A 25,257-nucleotide genomic window follows, 5' to 3' on the forward strand; every position below is an offset into this window, starting at 1 on the left:
AGGGCATGTGACCTATTGACCTCAAACCAACTCTGTTTTATTCAGTCTGCAATGTTGCATGATGCACAGACATTAAATATACTGTACAAAAAAGTGTGTGTGCGCGCGTGTATGTGTGTAAGTTTCATATGCACATCCATTTCCAAGTCTTGTGAAAACACCATAAGTTAAGTTAAGTTAATTTATTCTTTATTTATCCACATGAGGAAATGTTTATTATTCATATTGTTGTTGTTGTTGTTGTTGTTGTTGTTGTTGTTGTTGTTGTTCCTTATCTTTCTACAACGGTGGACACAGCAAAAGGGGATCATTTATTTTCACTATACTGTAAATTCCATCCATAAGAAACACAATGACAGAATGTATTTTGATCATGGGTTTCATACACTATAATAAAACATCTAAAAGCAACAATGAGATGGGAGAACTGGGGGACAAAATCTTGTCAAATGGGGGCCTGTGGTCTAATTTGTGTCAGTTTAGGATTTGAATGAAGTGTACAGGGGAAAGGAAACAAATGACTGTGTGCAATAATTAAATACAGTATAACTGACACAGCATAGGCATATTAAATAGTGACTGTCTTCATTGACATCCCTGTAAAAGAATGAATAGATTTATCAATGTAGCAACTATCCGATATTGGTATATAATAATAATAAAATAAAATAAAGATAATGGTATATAATGGCATGCAGCCTATACAGTGAATTCAAAATGATGCACTTCGCTGATGTAAAGAAGTGAGACTACACTACAGTAGGTGAAACTTTCTTTGATATATAGTGAGGTCCCCCCCCTATTGTCGTGTCAGTTGGAAACTCACGAAAGCCCTTAAAAGCAGTTGATTTCTCTCATGTTTCTTGCAGATAGAAGCACTTTTCATGAGACAATTAGCAAAGTTGTCATAAATGAGAGGCAGGGAATAATAAGTGTCAACATTAAGGGAGCATGTGGAGCGTTTACATTAGTCCCTCTGCTCATCATATTCTCAGAGTTATGCAAATAACAGTACATGTGATGATGAAGCATCTTACTTAGCATACTTTACACAGTTTGTAGCTACGCCAGATATGTCTAGTTTTATTTATATAGTTATTTGTGTAAAGAAATCAACTGAAAGAGAGGCAGTATTAAATATGGTATAGTGGAATGAATTCAGGAGGTGCACGGAGGGAGATGGTTCTCAAGCTGTTATCCCAAGGACCTCTCAACATCAGATGAGTAGTTGAAGGAGAGTCACCGCACACAGGTAGGCTGAATTTCTTCACTTTAATTCATAGTAGAAACAAGTACAAAAAAAGGACATGCGAACAACGCGTTTCACCTGCTGGCTTCTTCAGGCTCGCTCTAAACACTAGTATGGCCCAGGTGTGTTTAAATTAGGCCATCAGTGTGGCTTGTCCAATCAGCAGCACTTTTTTTTAAAGAAGTCTATTAAGGATAAAATCAACATAACAATATAATACAAAATACATGCATGATGGATAAAAAAAGAAAGAACAACCTCACAGGTAAATAGGAACTAGAACAATTAAGCTGCTTTACATGAAACACCTATCCCTACTAAAGGAGGGGGAGGGAGGCTAGTGAGAGGGGAGAAGGGAGTGTCAGCTGCCTTCACCCTCATCAGGTGCAATTATCTGTAAGCAGAAGAAATATCAATTAGGTCAGAGTCATAAAAAGGTGAACAGTCAACATTAAGAATACAAATTACATATTACAGCAAAAAGGAACTCGGATCCAAAGTTTCATTGAGGCCATGTGGTTCCATAGAGTTTAAAGTTAAGATCCAATATGCCTCTCTTTGTAGCAATTTTTGGACTGGATTTCCTCCCCTTGGATTAGGAAGAACCCTCTCTATCCCAACACATTTAAGAGAGGCAGCAGAGCCATGGTTTCTATCTCTGTAGTGTCTGGCAATGGCATAGTCCATGTTTCCATTTCTAATGGCAGCTTTGTGTTCTGCTATTCTCAACTTAAGGTTACGCTTAGTTTGTCCCACATATATCAGACCACATGGACACTTTAACATATAAACAACATGTGTTGACATGCAGTTTATGAACTCCTTGATTTTGTATTTTACACCTGTTTGAGGGTGATAGAATGTCTTAGTGTCATGTGTGTTTGAACAATGGGTACATCTTCCACATTTGTAATTTCCATATACCTCCTTAGTGAGCCAAAATGTTGGAGGGCCCCTTCACCCCGAGGGCCCCAGGTCACCTGCCCCGGTTGCCCTATGGTTAATCCGGCCTTGCTGGCTCGTCCTATGCATAGCTACGGCCCCTTTTCCCCTAGCCCAGGGATATTCAAATTGCTTTGCCCGGGGCCACTTTTGAAAAATGACAGGAGGCCAGGGGCCAGTTAATAAACAAATAATAATATAATTTTTTCTGTAACGGATTGTAGGTTTTTGGGGTGTCACCCGGAGTTTGGTTTGACAATTTTTTGCTTAGGTTAAGCTAAGAAAAGTTGGTTAAGTACATATAAGTGCCTGGTGAGTAGGTGGTGATATTTTACAATTTAGCTGGTGCTCAGTCAAACTTGATTGAACATTAGTTTTCATTGGGAATTAGAAAATGGTCGGGGGGCCACTCTGCACCATATCACGGGCCCCATATGGCCCCCGGGCCGCAAGTTGAGTGCCTCACCCCCCTCACTTGCCCCCCTCCCTGCCGCTGATGAGGCTGTGGTTTCCTGAGGCTGGGGCACGGCTGCCAGCAGGGGGCGGTACAGCTGTATGCTGGTGGAGTTGCTGTTCAGGAGAAGCTCGGGGGCTGTCCCTGTCTTCAGCTTGTTGTGCAGCTGGTGGACCAGTGGCCCCTGGTACAGCCATGCGATGTGGGGTTCAGGTAGAGGGCAGCCCAACAGCCGGTTCAGCTGAAGGCTGTCCATCATGCAGGCCTGCCATTGGTTGTAAGCGTGAGCCACGTACAGATTGAGCTTCTGTGTACAGTGTGTCTTCTCAGACTGTGGAGCTCTGCTCCCAGCGTTCTCTCTCTGTGTTTCTCCAGTCACTAGTCCCAGCATCAGCGCTTGTAGCAACGTGTTGTCTGGAGGAGGGCTGGCCTCCCGCATCCAGTAGCAGGTAGCTGCCACCGGGAGGTGCAGCTGAGGCAGCAGCCCACTCAGACAGGTCAGCTTCACCCCCAGAGCCTCCAGAAACACCCGGAGACGCAATGAGTGTGCAGCCTGATGCAGTGAGTCCAGTTTGAGCTGCTGAGCGACCCCCTGCAGAGCAGGACGGACCATGCAGCTGCTCAGCACGAGGTCCTCTCTGTCAGACTCCTCCACTCGCACGCTCTGCCCGACGCCCAGCAGCAGCCCGTACATCACCTGGCGGAGCGGGCGAGAGGTCAGGTTGGCGCTGGGAGAAGTGCTGAGTTCCACCATGGGTCCCAGGCCTATCCTCTTCAACAGCAGCACGTCCAGGAAGTTGTCAGTCAGCCGGCCCTGGGTGAGAGGCAGTCTGGCCCAGTCTGGGACCAGACCCACCGCCTCTGGGAGGAAGGGAGGTGCTGTCCCATCAGTGAAGAACTGCCTCAGCTCGCTGGGAGGGAGCCGGTACTCCTCGCTGCCCAGAGACAAGCCCTGCAGCACCTCCTTCTCTCTCTGCCTGCTCAAGTTGCCCATCAGTCCCAGCGCCGCCTCCACGGCGTCCCGGGGCTGCTGGAAGTCCCTCAGCCAGCGGAGCAGCTCCATCAGACGGCCTGCGGACCCACTGCCGGCCGGGGCGGAGCGTGCCCAGTGAGACCTCAGCTCGGGCAGCTTCACGTAGTCGTTCCCGGCCAGCGCGGCGAACACCGGCAGGACTTGGGGCTGGATGTTGAACAAGGTGCAGAAGCTGGAGGTGGTGTAGCTCTTAAGGCCATGGCACACCAATCAAACATTCTCAAACAAACACCAACAAACACCAACAGACAATTGTCTGTGAATGTTGGCAGATGTTGGAGATTGTTTGAAAGCATGGCACACCGACCAAACATATTCAGCACAACAGTCCCAAACATGTAAAAAAGAAACACCAGAAAAATAGAAACTGCACTGTGTTACAGCACATAGAAGATGGCTCAGACTGACAAAGTTAGTTATACATCTGTCGAGTAATACAATGATACACCCAGTTTATTTATTTTGTAGCGACAGATGGCCATAAACGCCACACTCACGTGACGCTTCTTGAGAGAGAGGTGAGGTAACTACATATTTCTGCAGACTTTATCGAGGGACCTTGAAGGCGTCATGTGACAGGCAACGCTAGTTGAAGCTTGGAGGTCCTGCTGATGGCAGCTGCAACAGTGTTTTCTCTGCTATCAACCTGGTTAATCTCGCTATATTCTTCATCACAGCGGGTCATTACCCACTGTGCACTTAATCGTGCACTAGTTCTGCATAAGCACCTGCAGCTCTCTCCTTATTTTACTGACGTTCTCAGTGATCACACGGCTGTTTACATGTGTTTCTGAACGGCTAGCTAGTTATTAGCATAGCTCGCTGTTAGCCGTCATGGATGTTCTCTCTCTCCCTCATTATGTAACCTTGCTGCGCATAACATTACTTATTTGCGGGAGTGCATGGGAGAAGTCTCCCGCTAGTGTTGTTGATGCCCAGTGTGATGGCACATGGTTGGCAGAGAAACGTATGTTTGCTGCGTCGCGTGTAACGTTAATTTAGAGGACGCTCTGCCTCTGACCAAACTGACCAGACAACCGCATGCATTAGCGCGCATGCGTGAGCTCCGTTTCCATGGATACGCGACTGAAAACATGGGAAGTTACCAGACAACAGCGAACAGCGAACAACGCCGGATTGAACAAGTCGAATCCTGGCAAACATGACAGAACATCGCCGAACACGAACAGACAAGGACAGACAGCTATGGCACACCAAACGAACATTTGTCTTTGTTCGTGTTTGTTCGTGTTTGTTTGAGAATGTTCGTTTGGTGTGCCATGGGCTTAAGACTGTGTGACACTGACCTCTACAGGATGGCAATATATGACAGGATGGCAGTATAGACAGCAGTCTCTCACTGAGACATGATGAATATAATAATGCTCTGGCTCTTTTTTTCTTCACTTTTTATACCTTTAAAATAGCACATTCTTAAAGCAAATGTTTATTATTCATATTGTTATCTTTGTACAACAGTGGACACAGCAAAAGGGGATCATTTATTTTCACTATACTGTAAATTCCATCCATAAGAAACACAATGACAGAATGTATTTTGATCATGGGTTTCATACACTATAATAAAACATCTAAAAGCAACAATGAGATGGGAGAACTGGGGGACAAAATCTTGTCAAATGGGGGCCTGTGGTCTAATTTGTGTCAGTTTAGGATTTGAATGAAGTGTACAGGGGAAAGGAAACAAATGACTGTGTGCAATAAGTTAGGGAAATAGATACAGTATAACTGACACAGCATAGGCATATTAAATAGTGACTGTCTTCATTGACATCCCTGTAAAAGAATGAATAGATTTCCCAATGTAGCAACTATGCGATAATGGCATATACAAATAATAAAATAAAATAAAGATAATGGTATATAATGGTATGCAGCCTATACAGGGAATTCAAAATGATGCACTTTGCTGATGTAAAGAAGTGAGACTACAGTAGGTGAAACTTTCTTTGATATATAGTGAGGTCCCCCCCCTATTGTCGTGTCAGTTGGAAACTCACGAAAGCCCTTAAAAGCAGTTGATTTCACTCGTGTTTCTTGCAGATAGAAGCACTTTTCATGAGACAATTAGCAAAGTTGTCATAAATGAGAGGCAGGGAATAATAAGTGTCAACATTAAGGGAGCATGTGGAGCGTTTACATTAGTCCCTCTGCTCATCATATTCTCAGAGTTATGCAAATAACAGTACATGTGATGATGAAGCATCTTACTTAGCATACTTTACACAGTTTGTAGCTACGCCAGATATGTCTAGTTTTATTTACCGTATATAGTTATTTGTGTAAAGAAATCAACTGAAAGAGAGGCTGTATTAAATGTGGTATAGTGGAATGAATTCAGGAGGTGCACGTTTGATCCGGGGGAGGGAGATGGTTCTCAAGCTGTTATCCCAAGGCCCTCTCAACATCAGATGAGTAGTTGAAGGAGAGTCACCGCACACAGGTAGGCTGAATTTCTTCACTTTAATTCATATTAGAAACAAGTACAAAAAAAGGACATGCGAACAACGCGTTTCGCCTGCTGGCTTCTTCAGGCTCGCTCTAAACACTAGTATGGCCCAGGTGTGTTTAAATTAGGCCATCAGTGTGGCTTGTCCAATCAGCAGCACTTTTTTTTTTTAAAGAAGTCTATTAAGGATAAAATCAACATAACAATATAATACAAAATACATGCATGATGGATAAAAAAGAAAGAACAACCTCACAGGTAAATAGGAACTAGAACAATGAAGCTGCTTTACATGAAACACCTATCCCTACTAAAGGAGGGGGAGGGAGGCTAGTGAGAGGGGAGAAGGGAGTGTCAGCTGCCTTCTTCACCCTCATCAGGTGCAATTATCTGTAAGCAGAAGAAATATCAATTAGGTCAGAGTCATAAAAAGGTGAACAGTCAACATTAAGAATACAAATTACATATTACAGCAAAAAGGAACTCGGATCCAAAGTTTCATTGAGGCCATGTGGTTCCATAGAGTTTAAAGTAAAGATCCAATATGTCTCTCTTTGTAGCAATTTTTGGACTGGATTTCCTCCCCTTGGATTAGGAAGAACCCTCTCTATCCCAACACATTTAAGAGAGGCAGCAGAGCCATGGTTTCTATCTCTGTAGTCTCTGACAATGGCATAGTTCATGTTTCCATTTCTAATGGCAGCTTTGTGTTCTGCTATTCTCAACTTAAGGTTACGCTTAGTTTGTCCCACATATATCAGACCACATGGACACTTTAACATATAAACAACATGTGTTGACATGCAGTTTATGAACTCCTTGATTTTGTATTTTACACCTGTTTGAGGGTGATAGAATGTCTTAGTGTCATGTGTGTTTGAACAATGCGTACATCTTCCACATTTGTAATTTCCATATACCTCCTTAGTGAGCCAATTTGTGGGGGGGATGGACATGGAAGAAACCACAGCATCTCTGATGTTCCTGCCTCTCCTCTCTTAAAACAAAACCTAGGGCTAGACCTTGTAATTCCTTGTAAATTAGGGTCACAACTTAAGATATTCCAATGTTTTCTGATCATGTTTTTTACTTCTTTAGATACATGACTATATTCAGAAACAAATGTAATAGGATTTTCATTTTGGCTATGAGGGACTGGTTCCAATAGTACTTCTCGGTCTTTTTCCTTGGCTCTATTGTAAGCACTCCCAATGGTTTCCTTCCTGTAACCTCTCTGAGTGAATCTACATCCCATCTCTTCAGCTTTAGATTCAAAATCTGTTTCTTTCTTGCATATGCGATTTAATCGAAGAAATTGCCCATATGGAATGTTTTCTATCATTTGTTTTGGATGATGGCTTAAGGCATCCAAGATGGTGTTTCTGTCCGTTGCCTTACGGAAGATAGAGGAATCCAATGTTCCATCATCATTAACAGAGATTAATACATCTAAAAAATGTATTTCATCTCTATCATATTCCATAGTAAATTTCAAGGAAGGATATGTATTGTTGATATAATCACTAAAGTTGAATAATGCTTCCTCTGGACCAGTGAACACTAGTAGAATATCATCTATGAATCTTTTAAAGAATAAAATATTCTCTCTGAAGGGATTTCTAGGATTAAAGATGCAATTTTCTTCCCATAATCCCATAAATAAATGTGCGTAGTTGGGCGCAAGAGGGGAGCCCATTGATGTACCTTGAGTCTGTAAATAAAACTGATTATCAAACATAAAGAAATTTGATTCTAATATAAATGTAGTAAGGTTCATTAGAAAATCCACTGGTGCATGTTCCAAAGGCTCAAGGAAATGTTGCATGGCCTCAATGGCGCCCTCATGAGGGATGTTGGTATACATGCAAGCTCTCAACATCAAAGGTTACCAGGAATGTTTCTTTGGGTAGAGTTATATCTGCCAACTGTCTTAACACATCACGTGTGTCGGCTATGTAAGAAGGTAGTGCTTTAGCTAAGTCTTTTATATAGAAATCTACAAACTGACTCAAAGGTTCCAATAGAGACCCATTGCTTGAAATGATAGGTCGCCCAGGAGGGTTATTCAAAGTCTTGTGAATCTTAGGCAAAAGATAGAGCACTGGGGTTGTGGGAAACTCCTTTTTAAGAAAATCAAACTGTTTTTGACTCATCCAGTGTCTTTTCAAAGCATTGTCTAAGATGCTGTTTCTTTCATTTAGGAACGCACAAAAAGGTGTGGACCAAAGCAACTCAGCAGGCAACTATAATAACAAAGCGAAAAAATTAGCTGCTTAGAGTTTAAAGATAAATAAATTTAATAAGAAGTAATTTGTACCTGCGTACTTCACAGAGTTAACAAACAGTGTACATCTTCACAAGTAGTTGATATGGGCAACAACACAAAACGCAACGCGTTTCAACCGTTGGTTTTCATCAGGCTGTATGGGAGCCCCATGCATACAGCCTGTTTGTTAACTGTGAAGTACGCAGGTACAAATTACTTCTTATTAAATTTATTTATCTTTAAACTCTAAGCAGCTAATTTTTTCGCTTTGTTTCTTTCATTTACAAATCTTTCGGTCGGGTCACTGGGCAAAGGCTGATAAAAAGCAGTATTGCTTAGCTGTCTCATGGCCTCATTAACATAATCAGTGGTATTTAGGATAACTATAGAACCTCCTTTATCAGCTGGTTTTATTATAATTTTAGGGTTGGACTGCAACTCTTTCAAAGCTTTCCTTTCCACCACACTGATATTGTACTTTCTTGGGGCCTTTTTGGATTTCATCACTGCATCAATATCTCTTTCAACAACCTTACTGAAGGTGGCCAATGTCGGATTCGGTGCTCCAGGAGGAACAAATGTAGATTTATTTTTAAATTTGTCACATACAGTGGCCGACTGAGTAGAATTACGAAGAAAATGCTTTAAGTGTAATTGTCTAAAAAACCACCTTCAAGTTAAATGCATTAACCTTATTGGTAGGAACATAACTTAGTCCTTTATTCAGTACTTTCTCTTGATGTAAAGTTAATGTGTGGTCAGAGATATTTCTTACCACTTCTTCTTGCTGTGTGTGGTTATCCCATAGGCGTAGAGGCTGTGGTTTGTCCCCTCCCCCGCCTCATCTTCCTCTTCTTCTGCATGTTGGTTGGGGTGGTCCACTCCACAAATTGGCTCACTAAGGAGGTATATGGAAATTACAAATGTGCAAGATGTACGCATTCTTCAAACACACATGACACTAAGACATTCTACAGTATCACCCTCAAACAGGTGTAAAATACAAAATCAAGGAGTTCATAAACTGCATGTTTGTTGTTTATATGTTAAAGTGTCCATGTGGTCTAATAGGACAAACTAAGCGTAACCGTAAGTTGAGAATAGCAGAACACAAAGCTGCCATTAGAAATGGAAACATAGACTATGCCATTGCCAGACACTACAGAGATAGAAACCATGGCTCTGCTGCCTCTCTTAAATGTGTTGGGATAGAGAGGGTTCTTCCTAATCCAAGGGGAGGAAATCCAGTCCAAAAATTGCTACAAAGAGAGACATATTGGATCTTTACTTTAAACTCTATGGAAACACATGGCCTCAATGAAACTTTGGATCTGAGTTCCTTTTCGCTGTAATATGTCATTTGTATTCTTAATGTTGACGTGAGGTGACCTATATATATATATATATATATATATATATATATATATATATATATGTAAATATAAATAATATATATAAACTGTAAATGTAAATATATAAACTCTCCAGATGCATAGGCTAGGCTACTCCTGATTGGTCTATCCTCTCATGCTACAAACGGACATTGTGCTACTAATGGACACCTCATTTCCATAGCCCACCCCCTTTCCCACCACCCACATCCCCCTAGCCACTCCGCCTAGCCACCCCTCAAATACTGACTCTTCCTATGGATAGCTACGGCCCCTTTTCCCCTAGCCCAGGGATATTCAACTTGCTTTGCCCGGGGCCACTTTTGTAAAATGACAGGAGGCCAGGGGCCAGTTAATAAACAAACACCAATATTATTTTTTCTGTAGCGGATTGTAGGTTTTTGTTGTGTCAGCTGGAGTTTAGTCTGACAATTTTGTGCTTAGGTTAAGCTAAGTAAAGTTGGTTAAATACATATAAGTGCCTGGTGAGTAGGTGGTGATATTTTACAATTTAGCTGGAGCTCATTCAAACTTGATTGAATATTAGTTTTCAATGGGAATTAGAAAATGGTCGGGGGGCCACTCTGCACCATATCACGGGCCCCATTATGGCCCCATGGGCCACAAGTTGAGTATCACTGCTCTAGACTCACCTCCCTCACTTGCCCCCCTCCCCGCCGCTGATGAGGCTGTGGTTTCCTGAGGCTGGAGCACGGCAGCCAGCAGGGGGCGGTACAGCTGTATGCTGGTGGAGTTGCTGTTCAGGAGAAGCTCGGGGGCTGTCCCTGTCCTCAGCTTGTTGAGCAGCTGGTGGACCAGTGGCCCCTGGTACAGCCATGCGATGTGGGGTTCAGGTAGAGGGCAGCCCAGCAGCTGGTTCAGCTGAAGGCTGTCCTTCATGCAGGCCTGCCATTGGTTGTAAGCGTGAGCCACGTACAGATTGAGCTTCTGTGTACAGTGTGTCTTCTCAGACTGTGGAGCTCTGCTCCCAGCATTCTCTCTCTGTGTTTCTCCAGTCACTAGTCCCAGCATCAGCGCCTGTAGCAACGTGTGGTCTGGAGGAGGGCTGGCCTTGCGCATCCAGTAGCAGGTAACTGCCACCGGGAGGCGCAGCTGAGGCAACAGCCCACTAAGACAGGCCAGCTTCACCCCGAGAGTCTCCAGAAACACCTGGAGACGCAATGAGTGTGCAGCCTGATCCAGTGAGTCCAGTTTGAGCTGCTGAGCGACCCCCTGCAGAGCAGGACGGACCATGCAGCTGCTCAGCCCGAGGTCCTCTCTGTCGGACTCCTCCACTCGCACGCTCTGCCTGCCGCCCAGCAGCAGCCCGTACATCACCTGGCGGAGTAGGCGGGACGTCAGGTGGGCGCTGGGAAAACTGCCGTGGTCCACCATGGGGCCCAGGCCTATCCTCTTCAACAGCAGCACGTCCAGGATGTTGTCAGTCAGCCGGCCCTGGGTGAGAGGCAGCCTGGCCCAGTCTGGGACCAGACCCACCGCCTCTGGGAGGAAGGGGGGCACTGTCCCATCAGCGAAGAACCACCTCAGCTCGCTGGGAGGGAGCCGGTACTCCTCGCTGCCCAGAGACAAGCCCTGCCGCACCTCCATCTCTCTCTGCCTGCTCAGGTTGCCCATCAGTCCCAGCGCCGCCTCCACAGCGTCCCGGGGCTGCTGGAAGTCCCTCAGCCAGTGGAGCAGCTCCATCAGACGGCCTGCAGACCCACTGCCGGCCGGGGCGGAGCGCGCCCAGTGAGACCTCAGCTCGGGCAGCTTCACGTAGTCGTTCCCGGCCAGCGCGGCGAACACCGGCAGGACTTGGGGCTGGATGGTGAACAAGGTGCAGAAGCTGGAGGTGGTGTAGCTCTTACAGTGGATGAAGCTCTCCCTCCAGGACCCACTCCGCCCCCCAGCCTCCCACTGGAAATGTGGGGTGGGCAGCAGTCCCGCCGGGAGGTCAAAGATGTAGAAGTCGCTGTCGTTGGAAAGCACCGGACATTTCCACTCTCTGGCCAGGGCGGCGATCTCTTGGTCGGCCTCTCCAAAGCACTGGGCCGCTGGGACCTCCAGCCGGGCCAGCGTCTGTTTGAACACTTGCTTGGCCAGTGGAGGCATGATGTCCTCCTTCCCACCCTTCTCCGCTGCTGCATGGGCTCTCTGGATCTGCTGTTCAGCTTTGTTCTTCAAGGTGTCCAGTTTCTTAATGGTGATGTCTGTCCCTCCGTACAGCACCACGTAAGGCTCGATCTGGCAGTCTTTCAAGGCTTTGACGAACTTTCCAATCAGGTCCTCAAAGGCAGCATACTCCCCGCCATGATTCTGGTCCAGATCAGAATGAAAATACAGCCAGTAGCACAGATTGCAGCCGTCAATCACCAGCCGGCTGTCCCTGAAGGGGATATCCTGGTAGATCTGGCTGTTGGCATCGATTAAGCTCCACAAGCCCTGAACCCCCATCCTGAGTCTGGACGAGCTTCAGCAGCCTGGGTATTTATACCAGAGTCAGTCATGATTTCCTAAAGTTTCACTTTCCTGAGACATTGTGAGTGTTTACTTGCATATAACCATAATAAGACCAGAGAGAGAGAGAGAGAGAGAGAGAGAGAGAGAGAGAGAGCGCGCAGTCTGATTTGATTAAGTTTCACTTTCTTGAGACATCATGAGTGTTTACTTGCATATAACCATAATAAGCCCAAAGAGAGAGAGAGGGCCCAGTCAGATTTCCGTCAGATTTCCTTAAGTTTCACTTTCTTGACATTATGTAACACAGTGTTTATCTCCACGGCAACCACAGACAGACTGGTGCAAATGGTTTAATGTCCCCATGGAACTTGCAAACATGTGTTTATCTATATTCAGATTCCCTCTCAGCAGTGAGAGCGACCTTGGGCATAAGGTCAGTCTGATATTACCCAAAAAAGCTAAAAAGGCTCCAGATACAGGAGAAATGGCATTTAACCTTCAAAAGCTCCTAAGGGCATGTGACCTATTGACCTCAAACCAACTCTGTTTTATTCAGTCTGCAATGTTGCATGATGCACGGACATTAAATATACTGTACAAAAAAGTGTGTGTGCGCGTGTGTGTGTGTGTGTAAGTTTCATATGCACATCCATTTCCAAGTCTTGTGAAAACACCATAAGATAAGTTAAGTTAATTTATCCTTTATTTATCCACATGAGGAAATGTTTATTATTCATAGTGTTGTTGTTGTTGTTCCTTATCTTTCTACAACAGTGGATACAGCAAAAGGGGATCATTTATTTTCACTATACTGTAAATTCCATCCATAAGAAACACAATGACAGAATGTATTTTGATCATGGGTTTCATACACTATAATTAAACATCTAAAAGCAACAATGAGATGGGAGAACTGGGGGACAAAATCTTATCAAATGGGGGCCTGTGGTCTAATTTGTGTCAGTTTAGGATTTGAATGAAGTGTACAGGGGAAAGGAAACAAATGACTGTGTGCAATAAGTTAGGGAAATAGATACAGTATAACTGACACAGCATAGGCATATTAAATAGTGACTGTCTTCATTGACATCCCTGTAAAAGAATGAATAGATTTATCAATGTAGCAACTATCCGATATTGGTATATAATAATAATAATAAAATAAAATAAAGATAATGGTATATAATGGCATGCAGCCTATACAGTGAATTCAAAATGATGCACTTTGCTGATGTAAAGAAGTGAGACTACAGTAGGTGAAACTTTCTTTGATATATAGTGAGGTCCCCCCCTATTGTCGTGTCAGTTGGAAACTCACGAAAGCCCTTAAAAGTAGTTGATTTCACTCGTGTTTCTTGCAGATAGAAGCACTTTTCATGAGACAATTAGCAAAGTTGTCATAAATGAGAGGCAGGGAATAATAAGTGTCAACATTAAGGGAGCATGTGGAGCGTTTACATTAGTCCCTCTGCTCATCATATTCTCAGAGTTATGCAAATAACAGTACATGTGATGATGAAGCATCTTACTTAGCATACTTTACACAGTTTGTAGCTACGCCAGATATGTCTAGTTTTATTTATATAGTTATTTGTGTAAAGAAATCAACTGAAAGAGAGGCAGTATTAAATGTGGTATAGTGGAATGAATTCAGGGGGTGCACGTTTGATCCGGGGGAGGGAGATGGTTCTCAAGCTGTTATCCCAACGGCCTCTCAAAAAAGCCCCAAGGCTCCCGCATGCCTGTGTGTAATTCAGTTGTTCTCAACAGACTGTGTGTGTGTGTGTGTGTGTGTGTGTGTGTGTGTGTGTGTGTGTGTGTGTGTGTGTGTGTGTGTGTGTGTGTGTGTGTGTGTGTGTGTGTGTGTGTGTGTGTGTGTGTGTGTGTGTGTGTGGCCAAATTCAAACTCACTCTTCTTCATCATTGTCATTTTTATAGGACAAGAGATAGGAAAAGATTTTTTGAATCCTCCATTTCTTAAGTAAATGCATTAACATAATAATAGTACAGTCAAGGACATTAGGTGTCACTGTCAGCAGTGGCATCTGTATATGCCTCCTGGTTTCACTGTGTGGAACAGAATGGTAATATCAGAATCAGAATCACTTTTATTGCCACAGTATGCAAGTTACATACGAGGAATTTGTCTTAGTGTCTGTATATGTATGAGTATTATGTATATATGAGTATATGTATGAGTGTAATCTCACTGACACAGTAACATTGGACAAAGGAAGAAAATATGTTATCAATATTGATTGATTGATTGATTGATTGATTGATTGATTGATTGATTGATTGATTGATTGAAACAATTTATTTCAAACAGTTAAAACAATACATAAAATGAAAAACAAGTAAACATCAATAACAGTCCAATAGACTTCAGCAAAAGGAAAATACGTTAACTCCAACAGAATAAAGAGCAAACTGTTTGAAAAGGGGCCGGAAGAAGCCTAGGCTTATCAAGTCCTGCCCCCAAACCATTCATAAACAAATTTATACATCCATATACATGTATAGGCATATACCTACTACCACACATACATATACAAACTTACCCATACCCACCCTTTATCATAAATCAACCCACATATCCCTATCAATACTTATTCCTAATAATACATTCCAATATTACCCCAATAACCCAATGCTTTGATATTAACTTGTGATGATGTACCAATGAATATAATAATATATACAACATTCACAATAATTCTATATACAATGTATATTATAATATACATTATATATACAATTACATATTACACATACAATAATTTATATATATATGTATAATAATGTACATAATACATATCAGACCAGGCACACACACCCAATAATAACATAGCAATAATACGCTGCCAGGAAGAAAAAAGGACATTGCCAAAAAAAAAAAAAAATCAGAGCTACTCACTTTATTTCCTGATTAAATATTTCTTTTAATTGGATTTTAAAATGGAGATGTTAGCACTTTGTTTGATCCTGTCATCCAGTCTGTTCCAAAGAGTCACCCCATAGACTGTAATACACATGCTCTTAAGAGTAGTGCGAGCACACGGCTGTTTCAAATTATATTCACCTCTTAAATCATAGCATCCTTCTCTGTCTGCAAACATTTTTTGAATATTACCAGGAAGTAGATTATTCCTAGTTTTGAACATAATTAGTGCGGTTTTGGAATCGATCAAATCCATCAGTTTCAATGCGTTTGACTTTATAAAAAGTGCATTAGTGTGTTCCAAATAACCTACCTTGTGAACAATGCTTATTGCTTTTTTTTAAGTGTGCATAATGTATGAAGGGTGCTTTTATAGGTATTCCCCCAGACTTCCGCACAATAATTCAGGATGGGTAAAATAAGAGAGCAGTACAGCATGTACAGTGATTTCAGGTTCAGAATGTGTTTAGTTTTACCTAAGACACAGATATTTCTTGACATTTTAGAACTTAACATGGGGTTTCCAACATATGTTGTGGTCCAAGATTACCCCCCCCCCCCCCCCCCAAAAAAAAATCTCAAAAAATCTTTCTAAATCAACATTATCGATTTTCACCACAACTGGGGTATTCGCTCCAGGAAGCGTCGCTTCATGACGTGTTCACATGAGCAAAGTCTCAAAGATGATTAAAATGATGTCAATGTTGCTTTACATTGGATGTTTTTTTTCTTTTTTTGCTGCTCAAAAAGCTTTCTCTCAGGGTGTTCCTTTATTCAGATTTTATATATATGTATGTATATATATATGTGTGTGTATATATATATATACTGTATATATATAAACGCATATATTGTATATATATATAAAATAGCCACTCCGCCTATAGCCACCCCTCGAATCCTGATTCTCTTCCATCTTCCTATCCATAGCTACAGCCCCTTTTCCCTAGCCTCACCCCCCTCACTTGCCCCCCTCCCCGCTGCTGTGGTTTCTTGAGGCCGGAGCACGGCTGCCAGCAGGGGGCGGTACAGCTGTATGCTGGTGGAGTTGCTGTTCAGGAGAAGCTCGGGGGCTGTGCCTGTCCTCAGCTTGTTGAGCAGCTGGTGGACCAGTGGCCCCTGGTACAGCCATGCAATGTGGGGTTCAGGTAGAGGGCAGCCCAGCAGCTGGTTCAGCTGAAGGCTGTCCTTCATGCAGGCCTGCCATTGGTTGTAAGCGTGAGCCACGTCCAGATTGAGCTTCTGTGTACAGTGTGTCTTCTCAGACTGTGGAGCTCTGCTCCCAGCATTCTCTCTCTGTGTTTCTCCAGTCACCAGTCCCAGCATCAGCGCCTGTAGCAACGTGTGGTCTGGAGGAGGGCTGGCCTTGCGCATCCAGTAGCAGGTAACTGCCACCGGGAGGCGCAGCTGAGGCAACAGCCCACTCAGACAGGTCAGCTTCACCCCCAGAGCCTCCAGAAACACCCGGAGACGCAATGAGTGTGCAGCCTGATCCAGTGAGTCCAGTTTGAGCTGCTGAGCGACCCCCTGCAGAGCAGGACGGACCATGCAGCTGCTCAGCCCGAGGTCCTCTCTGTCGGACTCCTCCACTCGCACGCTCTGCCCGCCGCCCAGCAGCAGCCCGTACATCACCTGGCGGAGTAGGCGGGATGTCAGGTGGGCGCTGGGAAAACTGCCGTGGTCCACCATGGGGCCCAGACCTATCCTCTTCAACAGCAGCACGTCCAGGATGTTGTCAGTCAGCCGGCCCTGGGTGAGAGGCAGCCTGGCCCAGTCTGGGACCAGACCCACCGCCTCTGGGAGGAAGGGGGGCGCTGTCCCATCAGTGAAGAACCACCTCAGCTCGCTGGGAGGGAGCCGGTACTCCTCGCTGCCCAGAAACAAGCCCTGCCGCACCTCCGTCTCTCTCCACCTGCTCAGGTTGCCCATCAGTCCCAGCGCCGCCTCCACGGCGTCCCGGGGCTGCTGGAAGTCCCTCAGCCAGCGGAGCAGCTCCATCAGCTCCATCAGACGGCCTGCGGACCCACTGCCGGCCGGGGCGGAGCGCGCCCAGTGAGACCTCAGCTCGGGCAGCTTCACATAGTCGTTCCCGGCCAGCGCGACGAACACCGGCAGGACTTGGGGCTGGATGGTGAACAAGGTGCACAAGCTGGAGGTGGTGTAGCTCTTACAGTGGATGAAGCTCTCCCTCCAGGAGCCACTCTGCCCCCCAGCCTGCCACTGGAAATGTGGGGTGGGCAGCAGTCCCGCCGGGAGGTCAAAGATGTAGAAGTCGCTGTCGTTGGAAAGCACCGGACATTTCCACTCTCTGGCCAGGGCGGCGATCTCTTGGTCGGCCTCTCCAAAGCACTGGGCCGCCGGGACCTCCAGCCGGGCCAGCGTCTGTTTGAACACTTGCTTGGCCAGTGGAGGCATGATGTTCTCTTTCCCACCCTTCTCCGCCGCGGCATGGGCTCTCTGGATCTGCTGTGCAGCGTTTTTCTTTATGGTGTCCAGTTTCTTTTTGGTGATGTCCGTCCCTCCGTCCAGCACCACGTAAGGCTCAATCTGGCAGTCTTTCAAGGCTCTGACGAACTTTCCAATCAGGTCTTCAAAGGCAGCATACTCCCCGCCATGATTCTGGTCCAGATCAGAATGTAAATACAGCCAGTAGCACAGATTGCAGCCGTCAACCACCAGCCGGCTGTCTCTGAAGGGGATATCCTGGTAGATCTGGCTGTTAGCATTGATTAAGCTGCACAAGCCCTGAACCCCCATCCTGAGTCTGCACGAGCTTCAGCAGCCTGGGTATTTATACCAGAGTCAGTCATGATTTCCTAAAGTTTCACTTTCCTGACATCATGAGTGTTTACTTGCATATAGACGGTTTTCACCAGAGCGCAAACCCACAGCACTTCCTTTTTCTCAGCATTCGGCAAACTGCAGAAATATTCACTCGACATCGTTACTTTTGTTTTCGCCGCTCAGGTGTATAGACTGTTTTCACGGAATGGTCAGTCCTGCACTTGAATGTTTTTTTTTCTTTTATGTCCATAGCAAACACTGCAACAGGAAGTGAGCGGGGGTTCAATTTAGAATGTTTTTGTTGTCAAGTTAAAACCATCGATAACCATAATAAGACCAGAGAGAGAGAGAGCGCAGTCAGATTTCCATCGTATTTTCTTAAGTTTCACTTTCTTGACATTACTGTATGTAACACGGTGTTTATCTCCACGGCAACCACAGACAGACTGGTGCAACTGGGTTTATTTCCCCATGGAACTTGCAAACATGTGTTTATCTATTGTGTGGGTGCCATGGCACTCCCAAATACTGCGTAGTTTCCAATACCGGGGGTATGATCCGGGGGAGGGAGATGGTTCTCAAGCTGTTGTTCATATTCTCAATGTAAACAGGTGATATGAGTTTTGAACTTACGTGCGTGCGTGTGTGCGTGCGTGCGTGCGTGCGTGCGTGTGTGTGTGTGTGCGTGTGCGTGCGTGCGTGCGTGCGTGCGTGTGTGTGCATGCCTGCTGAGCTGCAGCGGAGAAAAAAATGTGAGGGGTTTTGCTGTGGCAATGCTGCCTGGGAGGGTATCTGGCTGCCTTAAGGTGGAGTAGATTTTGGAATTTATGGATGTTTTTGGGGGTTGCAAAATGCAAAATATATGGAGAGAGAAGAGTGTCTGACTGTTTGCATACAGTACCTATGAGGGCTGCTCAGGTAAATAATGTACCTTCTGAGAATAGACTACTTTCTAGTAGAATCCAGATTAATTTCACATGTCACCAATACAAAATATCATAACATATTGATCTCTGACCATGCCCCTTTGACTATGTCCTTGAATCTCTCTCTTCCTAAACCACCTCATGGCCTTTCAACCCCTCCTTACTCGCCGAAGGGAAATTTATAGAATATATTACCACCAAATTAAAGCATTTTATGGAGTTTAATGACAACGGCGAAGTATCAGATTCCACATTATGGGAAACATTAAAGGTTGTTATCCGTGGGGATATAATCTCATACGAGTCTGCGGCCAAGAAGGAGAGAGAGAGGCGCTTACTGGAGATTGAAAATGCCCTTCCCGCCCTTGAAGCGGCACACCAGATCTCAAAATCTTTGGAAGATTATAACAAGATACTAAAGCTAAAATATGAATATAACTGCATCCTGGGTGGTCAAATTAACACACTCCTTTTAAAATTGAGACAAAAACAGTTTGAGCTGGGGGATAAGCCTGAGAGGCTCCTGGCACGGCAGCTCAAGGGTGCCCAGGCTTCTAGATCGATCCTTTCCATCAAATGGAAGGGGGGTGCCTTGCTGACTGACCCCAAGGAGATAAATAACCGTTTTAGGGAATTTTACAGTGAACTCTACTCATCTAAATCTGATGCCATCTGAGCGATTCTTTTGACCCTCTTGAGATACCCAAGCTTAGCGACGCTGCCAGAGAGGACTTAGACTCTGATTTTACATTGGAGGAAATAACCTCTGCCATTAAATCATTCCCATCAGGCAAAGCAGCTGGGCCGGATGGGTTCGGAGCTGAGTTTTACAAGAAATTCTGTGCCATCCTCGCCCCAATCCTCCTCAGAATGACATCTAGATCTAAGGAGGACAAAATCTTGCCTCAAATATTGTATGAAGCTAACATCTCCCTCATTTTAAAAAAGGGGAAGGAGGAAGTAGACCCGGCCAGCTATAGACCCATAGCGCTCCAGAATTTTGACAGAAAGGTAATCACTAAAACTCTGGCTACCCGTTTGAATAAGCATTTGTCATCCATTATTCACCCCGACCTGACAGGGTTCATCCCGAACAGGTTCTCTTTTTTTTTATGTCAGGCGACTTCTCAACACCATATATGCAGACCACAGTATGCGGCAATTTTGTCACTCGACGCGCAGAAGGCGTTCGATCAGGTTGAGTGGCCTTATGTTTTAGTCATACACAGATTCGGATTTGGTGATTCATTCATATCCTGGGTAAAGCTTATGCTAGTCCGTCATGTTCAGTTATAACCAATGGTGATAAGTCAAGCAGGTTTCCGTTAATTCGTTCGGTCCAGCAGGGCTGCCCGCTCTCACCGGCCCTCTTTGCCATCGCGCTTGAGCCCCTCGCTTTAAAAATACGTGCTCACCCAGGTATTGCAGGTGTGAAGGTCGGAGGTATCGAGACGCGCATTAGTTTGTATGCTGACGATGTAATATTATACCTAAATGACTCGGAGAAATCGATCCCCCCTCTCCTAGAGCTAATCACCTCCTATGGTAAGCTGTCCGGGTACACAATTATCTGGACAAAGAGTGACTTTATGCCTCTCTCTGATGACTTCACTCCCGGTTTCTTGGAAAGTCTCCCATTTAAATTGGCAAAGGACCGCCTCACCTATCTTGGCCTGACCATACCCAGAGATCCTAAATTAATATTTAAGTTGAATTTTGGTGATTTTGTTTTAAGACTTAAAAAATGTACAGTATAGAAAACTGGAAAATCTTGCCCTTGTCTATGATTGGCCGTATAAACTCAGTTAAGATGGTTTCACTTCCCAGGTTCCTCTATTTGTGTCAAAACCTCCCCATCTTCCTTACATTAGCTTTTTTCAAAGAACTGGACTCAATAATTCTGTCCTATATCTGGAATTATAAAAATCATAGAATTTCGAAAATTCACTTGCAGAAACCCAAGTCTGAAGGCGGGTTGGCCTTACCAGTGTTTAGGCACTACTACTGGGCTGCCAATGTTAGAGCTCTAATGTTTTGGCGGCAAGGGACCCCTGACAATAGAGGGAATGCACGTGACGTCACGGACGCGACAGTCAGTGCGGGTACGCCCACTCAGCTGCAGTGAGTGTCAAAACGTCTAAACAAGCCAGGTGGCGCCGCCGGGTCACGGTGTTTAGCGTTCAGCTTCCGCGAGAAAACAACGAATGGGAAAGTGCTGTTGTGCCATTGACTGTAAAAATAGATTCAACAAGGTGTCGGAGGTATCTTTTTACAGGCTGCCGAAAGCTAATGAAACGGTCCCGGTCTTCTCTGCAGCTATCCAGGGTTTCAATGAGGGCTCATTCATTTTCTGGCTGTGTTTTACCTGCACAGATATAACGTTACATGAGTGACAGTGTTCACTATGAACAAAGCTAGCGTGTGTTAGTGACAGCGTATGCTATATTTTTCTTAATAAAAGTTGTAATTAAATAAATATTTACCTCTCCACATACAACCAGAATATCCATTGCTGTCCTCGTTACTTTAATGTCGCCAACAAATCCAGCCTTGAAGTGCGACCACACGTCCAGGCTCTTGTATGCTTTCATGCTTTGGTCTGTGTATTTCCCCGGCGTCAATATTAAGTACATATAAATGTCAGGAAACCCTATTCCTGGCCACATGTCTACGTCCATGGACCACTGGTTCTTTGGCAAGCTGTAAGGGTCACATTCGAGTCCAACTGCCTTTAATTTAAGCAGATAATCGTTTATATTAGCCGTGGTTTCGCTACTACCCCTGGCGGAAGCCACTGTTTGTTTTGGAAATTTGACACTCAGTGCTGCTCAGTCCGGCTGAGGGGGCGTGTTCGGGAGGGGGCGTGGCGTCGGTGCATTCCCTCTATTTAGCTCTCGCTCCCTGTGGCTGAAAATGGAGGCCAGCTCTATTGTCAACTCTTCTCTGCCAGCCATCTTATTTTCTAAGCTAGAGAGGCTGGGGACTCTTAAGGATTTGGGTTTTGTTGTGAGAAACTCTCTCAGAATTCTAAACCAAGTTAGGAAAGTTTTGAGTCTACCAGATGTTTCGACCCACACTCCAATTTGTTTGAATCACTCTTTTTTGCCTCCTTGGTCAGATAGAAACTACCATGCCTGGAGTGAGAGGGGTCTGGCTTCCATCAAAGACCTATATATAGATGATCATTATACATCCTTTGATTTACTGAAAAGGAAGTTTGAGTTGCCCGGCACGGACTGGCTCAGATTCCTACAAATCAGAAACTATGTTCGATCCAGCATTCAGGCCTTTGAAGCGCTCCCAAATGAACATGCTCTTTTTGATGTTTTGCTGAGCCCTCCTCACTCCAGGCACCTCATCTCTAGATTTGTGTGTCTGTTTGATGACTGTACCATGGCCTCTACTGAGAGGATCAGAGAGGCATGGCAGGAAGAACTTGGTACTGAATTATCTGACATTATATGGGAAAGGAGCCTGTCGGCTATTAACTCTGCTCAGTTAATAGCAGACATCAGCTGATCCAGTTTAAAGTCACTCACCATCTCCATTACTCCAAGCATAGGCTACATAAGATATATCCCTCTGTCTCACCGCTATGTGATAGGTGTCAGGGGTCGGAAGGCACATTGTCACATGCTTTTTGGTTCTGCGCTTCACTGTCCGGATTCTGGGCTAAGATATTTGACTGGTACTCGAAGGCTTATAAAATAACCCTTCAGCCCGAAGCAGGACTTACCATCTTCGGCTGCTCGGAACTCTCTCTGGACTTCCCCACAACTGTGCAGCAATCTCTGACGCAAGGGACAATTGTTGCCAAAAAACTAATCTTGAAAGAATGGAAGTCTTCTACTTCACCTTCTTTTCAAGAGCCAGCCCCTCTAATCCTCAACGGCCAGGTTGTCCCTGTTGTCACAAGCACAAAATACCTGGGTTTCCATCTGGACAATCAGCTCAGTGGAGATGTTCACGTTGAGGAGGCTGTGAAAAAAGCCTCCAAGCATCTGCATTTTCTCACTGTGATGTCAAGAAATGGGCTCCCTGTAGAAGACCTGGTTGATACAGTATCTATAACACACTGATAAGACCATGTCTAGAATATGGGAGTGTACTGCTTGTGGGCTGTACGGCTAAACAACGAGCCACCATGGACAGGGTTCAGAAAAGGGCTGTCAAAATAATGATGAGGTTCAAGGACATCTCTTTGCATCTACCTGATCTGCAGACACAAAGAGAACAGGCCACTGTGAAGCTGATTCAGGACATGCACCAGCCTAACCACCCACTCCACCACATCCTCCCTCCTAGTAAGGAAGAAAGGACTGGCCGTGTTTCTGCGCAGAGGCAATCAGTTGTCTTTGCCAAAAACCAGAACAAATAGACTGAGAAACTCCACCATCTCCTGTGGCGTCAGGCTTTTTAATGGGCTGTAGCGTTGATTGTATTTTTGATGTTGGGGTCTGTTTTAACAATGCATAATGTATGTGTATTTTTTTGTTGTTGTTTTTTTGAGTGTACATTCTGCATAATTCAATCATGTATTGCAAGTCAGAATGATTAAACTCAAACTCAAACTTCAATTGTGGCTGACGGAAATTACCTCTGTTATACGGATGGAAAGGATTAGGTTCCTGAGGACCGATTCACTAAAGAAATTGTTTGCCATTTGGGGCCCGTTTCTAGCCTACCTTGTTGAGGTTGCGGGAGACGGATGAGCACAATAATGTACAAAAATATAAGCACCTTACACGACTGGTAGCACTGAATGTTGAAAATGTGTATTTATTTTTATTTTATTTTTTGTTGTTTGTTTGTTTTTGTTTTTTCCGTTCTGTGTCTGAGCCTGTTTGTCTTGTTCATATGTTGTTCTGAAAAACTGAAAATAAAATATATAAAAAAATAAAATAATGTACCTTCTGCATATGTGTGTGTGCGTGTACGCGCGCGCACGGGATATGGGTAGGGATCTCTTCTCATCAAAATTACAATAATACGCATGATTAATACAGAAACTACAATATCAGGTCAAATCAGGTCAAATTGTCATCCATCACCAAACCCCATGTACAGTTTTTCTAAATGTTTCATACAACAATTCTAGCTGTTGGGTCATGACATACCTTCCTCAGCAAGTATTTTCCATTAACTACAAAACAAATATTTCGGAGCAGCAAAAATGTGCACAGGCCAGCCAGTTGGCCATTGAGTGTGCTCCAGCCGTGTGGCATGAGAGGAATGCTGACTCACACTTCCTGTTTCCTGCCCACTCAGGAAGTGGCAGCGCTCGCCCCTGGGTGGGAGGACCATGATTCCACCGGCTTATCTTCAAGATTTGGCCTGGCCCCCCTGGGGAGGCCTTAGTTAGAGGACTAAACGCACTGTGATGTATGAGGGTCAGTTGATTTGATGGCTTCCTGCGCTCTCTTCTGTCCTACTTTGTTATTGAGCTGCAGCAGTATGTCATGAAGTGAAGAGTTTAACTCTTTAACTTATTATAGTCGTGATTAAAATAAAAACTCCACTTGACAGCGATCAAACTGTTGCATTTTCCATCATTCACCCATGTTTGAATCCCGCCAATTGTCTCCCCAATTGTACTTGAATTGTAATTCCCCCTGCTGTCCTTCCCCCCAGTCACTTGTTTTCACCTGACAGTGAAGAGTTTCACTGGCAGGATGTAGCTGTAGCAGGTTGGAGGATCACGCTATTCCCCCCCAACCCGGGTCTCCACGGTGGTAGGTGAGAATCTTGAATGATTGCTGGGAGAAGTCAATCCAAAATGATACGGACATACTTAATGTCTCCATAATGCAAAATGGGCAGAGCAGACATTTGGTTCCACTGTCCATCCCATCACTCTCTATTCCTGTTTCATTCTGAGTGCTGACTTTTTTACAACGTTCAACACTGCTGCAGAAGGCTGTAAACAGCCAAGTCAGATAACCTTTGATAACTGCTCGTTACAGATTAAAATCAAATTGGAAGCCTGGTTCAGAGACTCAGTAGATTGATACTACAACCGTAAAGGCCAAATCATGCTATCACTATTTTAAAGTTTAGACACACACACACACACACACACACACACACACACACACACACACACACACACACACACACACACACACACACACACACACACACACACACACACACACACACACACACACACACACACACACACACACACACACACAAAACGTAATAGTGAGAAACATCTGATAGCACTGTAATCAAAACAACTGCCATCAAATACAACAAATCAAGGTTATGCGTAAATGTTTATTTACAAAAAATATATATATATATTCTCAAGTATAACCAACCCTTTACCCAAATATGAC

At 44.5% G+C, this 25,257-nt stretch overlaps 1 protein-coding gene and 2 pseudogenes across 3 annotated transcripts; all 3 read right to left on the bottom strand.

Moving 5' to 3' along the window:
- Positions 1-271: 271 nt before the first annotated feature.
- On the bottom strand, positions 272-10,412 carry LOC310782386 (single-strand DNA endonuclease ASTE1-like; the record flags this gene model as incomplete). Its single annotated transcript, XM_083643052.1, has 4 exons — positions 272-279; positions 2,667-3,865; positions 9,190-9,312; positions 10,396-10,412. The coding sequence occupies 4 exons, from the start codon at positions 10,410-10,412 to the stop codon at positions 272-274; spliced, it is 1,347 nt and encodes a 448-aa protein (XP_083499178.1).
- Positions 10,412-12,259, bottom strand: LOC310782387 (single-strand DNA endonuclease ASTE1 pseudogene; annotated as a pseudogene). The gene has a single exon. The product of its transcript is annotated as a single-strand DNA endonuclease ASTE1 pseudogene (transcript).
- Positions 12,260-16,136: 3,877 nt separating this feature from the next.
- Positions 16,137-17,963, bottom strand: LOC310782388 (single-strand DNA endonuclease ASTE1 pseudogene; annotated as a pseudogene). Its single transcript has one exon. The product of its transcript is annotated as a single-strand DNA endonuclease ASTE1 pseudogene (transcript).
- Between the last annotated feature and the right edge of the window lie 7,294 nt (positions 17,964-25,257).

This window comes from Poromitra crassiceps, assembly GCF_964638095.1.
Source record: "Poromitra crassiceps genome assembly, chromosome: 9".
In the NCBI taxonomy this organism is placed as follows: domain Eukaryota; kingdom Metazoa; phylum Chordata; class Actinopteri; order Beryciformes; family Melamphaidae; genus Poromitra; species Poromitra crassiceps.